Raw genomic sequence first — 5,945 nt, forward strand, 5'->3', positions numbered from 1 at the left:
AAAATGTAACTATTAAAATAATGGGTAGGAGTTACCCCCCCCCTTCCATTTTTTTCCTGAATTGGAGATGACCTCAGAAAAGAAGCATCTTCTTTGATTGGATTTGCTTCAGTAATTCACAACAAACCTTTGAACAGTGAGAATCTTGTTTATTTCTGGACACGTGTTTCTATAAAAGCCTTTTCCTGGACGGGCACAAAGGCTGTTGGAGTCATCCATGCTGAATCATCTGGACAAAATATGAAATTCATTGGCACAGATGTTTCTTTCTTCATTCTCTTCACCCTCACTGCTCTTTGGAATGCAAGTGAGTGACTTTCAAGAATTTTGCCGCTTCTACCTATGTTCTTTTTTTACTTCTGAAATTGTGTGCTGGCTGGGAGATAATTAAGTGTATTTTTTCTATTTAAAATGAGCAGCCTTATTATGCAGGTGATTACAGCTTTCATCTAAATGTATTCCTAAACTAACAGAGCCTACTTAATTTATTTACAGTAGTCTTTTATACTTCTGTTTCGCAGAACTTCTAGAAGAGTTCAATAACGTTCCTGACTGTTTTTTTCTTCCTTTAACAAGGAGCTGAAGACTCTTGCTCACACCAGTGTGGGAAGCTGCTTGGTACCTGTTCTTGCCAAGTGACATGCCAGTCCTTGGGGATTTGCTGTCCTGATTATAAAGAGTTTTGTCTTCAAATTTCTCCATATTCAGGATCTCTGATGGGAGGCAAAGACTTTTTGATTGAAAATACAGCTCTTAATGCCTCTTCTGTGATCACCTGCAGGTAGGCCATGATTTTATATTCCTCTGCTAAAGGGAGGTGAACCTTTCCAACCTCACTTTCTGACAATAGGTAATTACCACAAAACCAGACTAGTCTTTACAGGAGTGAAAACTTCCTTTGTAAAGTTGTCAGAATCCTGAAACATGCAAAGATTCTGCTAACCCTCCTTCTCAAGGATACATGCTGTCTGTATTTCTACACAGGATCATTCCATTTGGGTCAAGTTATTGTGCAATACAATCATTACTCTGCTAGTTCTTCCCTTTACATACCCAAATAGCAACTTTTCTTAAAAAAAAGCTTTCTTTTGGGGGTCTTTGTTGTCAATATTTCTTTAGCATTTCCATTTTGTGGAAGAAATCCAGATTTTAGTGCAGACAAACGAAGGTACTATTTCCTCGCAGACCACAACTCCCCACAATACTTGGAGTACTTACGCAGTCACCAGACATCTATCCTGCAAAGTGGTTGGTGGGATTGTACTCGAGCACACTGGGCAAGAGCCCTAACTGGAAGCAGATAGTTAAATAACAAGCAACAAGTCCTGAGTTAATCTTTGCAACAGATATTCTAGAACAGCATGAAATTATTTTTGTTGTATTTATAGGACTGGCTCGCAAAAAAAAAATCCGACAAACGCAGAAATTTGCAATTCCTATACATCATGGTCAATGTTAGCCACCCTCTAATTCTATTAATCCTATAGAATCACCTTTGTCTTCCTGCAGTATTTTGTTTTTTGTTGCTAATTTAACATGTCATCTTCCCCCAATAATTAAAATCTAAGGCTTATAGATTGCTGTGTTGTTGTGCAGTGCACAGTAGAATCCACACTGGTGTAATAAGGGCAAAATACACATGAATTTTTCAAGTTTATGTTCACTGCTACAAGCAAAACAACCACAGGACTTGGAACGATCTACACATGACACAAGATTGCTTAATGAAACATAACTGAGAAGTTCAGAATTTTCCTTCTCTTAGTGGTGACACGAAAATATGTTCTCAACATCAACAGGTTCAAAGAGAAAATCGAAACCAGTGGCTATGTTGCCGAGGATGGAAAAGCCCACTGCATCTCCCCATTACTGTATGAGACTGGTTTCATCCCTTTTGAAGTTTCTATAGACAATGGGCGGACATTTCCATATTCTGGAACTTGGTTATCAGGTTACTTACCTACATCTATGGTATCCCTCTTCTCTCTGTACTTAAAATCTACAGTGGCTCTCATCTTTCTATATTCTTGTTCCATAGATGCAAGATTACATTAACCTTTCCTTCTTGACCACATTTCTTATTCCTTAACAGGCGATCTGACCTCAGAAAAGGCATTCTTGCTGCCCTCGTGTGAATTCATGTTTTGAGAGATGAACTTTGACAGCAGTTGAGTTCTGCTGCTGTACAGCAGCAGCAGCATTAACTACTAACGAGTCCTGCTTGAAAACGAGATCGATCAAAACAGTTCCCTTTTTGTAGCTACTTCTATCAGAAAATAACTGCATCATAGTGTGGTGAATCTAAACACAGTCAGTGTCAGCTTACTCTTTTTATATCATGAATACTATTAGAAAACACACACAGGGGAGATACTGCTAAATATTAACATAATGACACCTTTTCAGACCTATGCAAAGCAGAAATGTCATTAAGCCTTTTTTTCTCTTCTGTAATGCAGTACATCACAGCAAAGTTTCAGATGGCGAAAAATGCACACTGGTAAATGCGACAAAATGGCAATACTACGGCACCCCCAACACTGATGGAAACTTAACTGTTACCTGGACACACCAGTCGCTTGCAACATCCTACATCAACTTAGAAGTCTGGGGATACCAGGAAACAGGTAAAGTGATGCTTTTCCTGCCTGCACACAAGCAGTCATCACGTGTAACTTACATGCAGACCTCTGTACAGCGTGGGATCACTTTCACTGAGGTCTCAAGAAGAGATCTGCAAGTATGAATAACTCACGACAATCATGTCAGCTTCTCATAATTTCAACCTTGTGGTAGTTGTTCTTTTCGAGCATCCAAAATTATTTTCTTCCTCTATGTGACAGGTGAGAGTTACTCAGAAAACTGGTTGGCCGAATGGAAGTATCTTTACACTTTGGCAAGAAAAATCCCTAATACTGGGAAATATTCTTTCACTCCTGTACCTGCTGAAGGAAATTACAGTACATGGGACTTTGGAATTTTGAGAATTACACCCAGCAGCTATTCTGATGGGCAGAGGCAAGTACATCACAACATTCATTTATCATAGATACCTGATTATTACTTCCTGTATTAAAACTGCTGTCTTCTTTGAGATTTCAAACTGGGACTCATGCTCTGTTTCTCATTTGAAAAATAGGGACAGAATTGGAAGGGCAAAAGTAAGTAAAACTCATGCATTGAGAAAAAGACAGTTTACCAAGTAAAGAGGCACGTGGGTATAAGGAAGTCATGCAAAACAATCATTCACCATGTGCCAAAAGCAGACGGATGCACAGTCAGTCACGCGGTAAGGGCTGCTTTGGAAAAACAGCCCCGCAGTTTTATTGCCAAGCATGATGGTCTATGGCATGGAATATTGAGCGTGGCGCTAACAACACCAAGGTCACGGGTTCGATTACCGTTCAGTCCCCATGTGTTGCCTGATCTAGTCGAGAGGTGGCGTCCCTGGCGACAGGGAGGCTGGATTAAAATGATCTCTGAGGTCCCTTCCAGCCTAGGCCATTCTATGGTTTCTATGAATATAACTTTGGTCAATTTGGTTCAGCTGTCATGACTGTGCTCCCTCCTAGCCCCTTGCCAATCCCTAGCCAGGGGCCAGCATGAGGTACAGAGGAGGCCTTAACACTGTGCAAGCATTGTTCAGCAATAGCTAAAACACTTGTGTGTTATCAGCATTTCATTTTCTTCTATTTTGTACGCGGGCCTACACATTCCTATGAGTTATATGGCCACTTCCTTTTACTTCATTGTATATTTCCCCATGATTTTTGGTGATTTACCATACCTATTCTGAGTGTTCCATACCTAGTCTGAGCTTGCATAGATGTTATTTTGTAATTCTTCCACCTCTGCAGTTTTCGATGTAGATGGTGTAGCCCCTATGAATATATAAATGCCACCTCTTGCAGTGTTAGAACATACTACTAATACATCCAACATTTTTTGGCATTTAGGTGTCGCTACCCACAGAAGGGTAGCCTTTTCTCTTTCTAGAGCTAGGCGGTTTTTTTATTAAGCTTCATGTATGATATTTTTTCATGGGTGGAGAGCAGAGTAGGCTTGGAACATTTAATGGATTCTGAATGGTTTCAGGCCTGATACTTCTGAGACCCAGGGTTAGGCTTTGTTAGAGAATCCAGACTTTCTTCATTCTGGCCTAAATGGAACTACAATGTTAAAAGGCATGAATAGAAAACCTGTCTCTAAAAAGCCCCATGTAAGCCAGAATCACAAATGCTAAAATGTACTCTGATTATTGTGTGCTTGCTGCATGCTGTCATGTCACCTTGTAAATGAGGATTATTTTTTTTCCTGTAATTTTTGGCAGGCAAGAAACAGCAGTGGCCTATGTAATGAAGTAATAAGAGTTGGTGACACAGTGTCTTTGTCAAAACAGTGCTTGTTCAGCTATCAGATCTATTGTTTTGGGTTTTTTTATGGGTTGGTTTTTTTTTTTTTCCTAGCAACATTCCATCAATCTGGAGTTCAGAGCATGCCTTGGCTTGGCACCTTGGGAAAGACTTCAGAAATGACCCAAGAGGATGGGCAACTGTGAAATGTATGGAATGGGACAGAAAGGAGGAGAAACTTCCAAACTTCCTAGAAGAAATTATAGATTGCCCTTGCACCTTGGCACAAGCAAGAGCTGACACTGGCAGGTTCCATGTAAGTTATTAACGGATCCTTCTGGCTTATTACAGTTCCAAGTTGAAGCTTAGGGAACGTCATACTTGCTACACACCCTTGTTCCCACTCTAGAAGTCATTATGAGGAAATGAAGTTGCAGTTAAATTTGCACAAAGAGCACATCAAATGACAGAGGCAGCTATAGCCTATCCAAGTGGTATGAATAAAAAAAATGCCTATGAATAAAAAAATGCCTGTAGGACAGCAGATGGAAATCACCTCCAGACAGGGAATTAAGATAGTAGTTCCAGTGGCAGACAGAAAACGCTCATGGAGGGCAGTGAACTCTGTGTATCTGGGAGCAGGGATGACTTCTTCGATATCATACAAGGTGGTGGTCTGTGTTTGCAGGCAATATCCCGTGCTGGAAGAAGCAGGCCACATTTCTGCCTAGTATATCATAGTTTTCTGCAAACCCTTGCACCTTGTACTCAAGTCCACAGCCATAATCCATTATTTCCTGTCTCCTGCTTCCCTCCTCCTTCTCAGCTTCACTGTTAGTAAGGAACTGACAAAAGTGAAAAAAAATCAGTTCCAATCAGTCCATGTTTTCACTTACACACTGAACCGAGGATCAGACAGGGCAACGTCCTCTCCTATTTATCATACCAAATGGTGTCTGCGTGTTTAAGTATATGTAAAAAAAAATACTTTTTGTTATTATCTTTTCCTGCTTATTAAGCTTCAAACATAATGTGTATTTTAAATTACAGAGTTAAAAGCACATGAGGAAAAAAAGTCAGATATACTGGTGGGAAGAGGACATAAAAATAGAGGAGACAATGGGGAAAGAACCATATTAAGTGTGAATATTTGATCTTTTTCAGACAGATTATGGCTGTGACATTGAAAAGGGGAGTGTGTGTACTTACCACCCTGGGGCTGTGCATTGTGTAAGAGCCATTCAAGCCAGGTAAATAAAATTCTTTAAAATTACTTTTAAAACTTGTTCTACCTCAGAGACAGTGCTGTCACAGAAGTCACAAAGGTCTCTGCACTCTCAGGTCTCAGGTTCATAGCAACCATTATTTCCCTCTTATTCACATGTTGATGAAGTTAAGACCTTAGATTTAATAAGCAATTAATTGCACTGTGCTAAACATTAGGATACCTAAATAAGTGCTGATGTGTAAAAGAGATTTGACTAGGCCTAATCAAGCCTTTCCTGTATTGGTCTACTTAAGTTCAACAAGTTATTCCTTGTGCTCTTTCTGTCAGAACAATTTTAAAGAGTGCTATGTTAGTGGCTATAAGGC

General features: G+C 39.9%; 1 protein-coding gene across 1 annotated transcript; it reads left to right on the forward strand.

The window, feature by feature from the left end:
• Positions 1-240: 240 nt before the first annotated feature.
• On the forward strand, positions 241-5,602 carry SUSD2 (sushi domain containing 2; the record flags this gene model as incomplete). Its single annotated transcript, XM_009866337.1, has 7 exons — positions 241-307; positions 577-781; positions 1,800-1,951; positions 2,460-2,627; positions 2,844-3,018; positions 4,467-4,668; positions 5,517-5,602. Coding segments are annotated over exons 1-7 (1,055 nt in total), but the record flags the coding sequence as incomplete, so codon positions are not given.
• Between the last annotated feature and the right edge of the window lie 343 nt (positions 5,603-5,945).

This window comes from Apaloderma vittatum, unplaced genomic scaffold, assembly GCF_000703405.1.
Source record: "Apaloderma vittatum isolate BGI_N311 unplaced genomic scaffold, ASM70340v1 scaffold23203, whole genome shotgun sequence".
Taxonomy (NCBI): Eukaryota; Metazoa; Chordata; class Aves; order Trogoniformes; family Trogonidae; genus Apaloderma; species Apaloderma vittatum.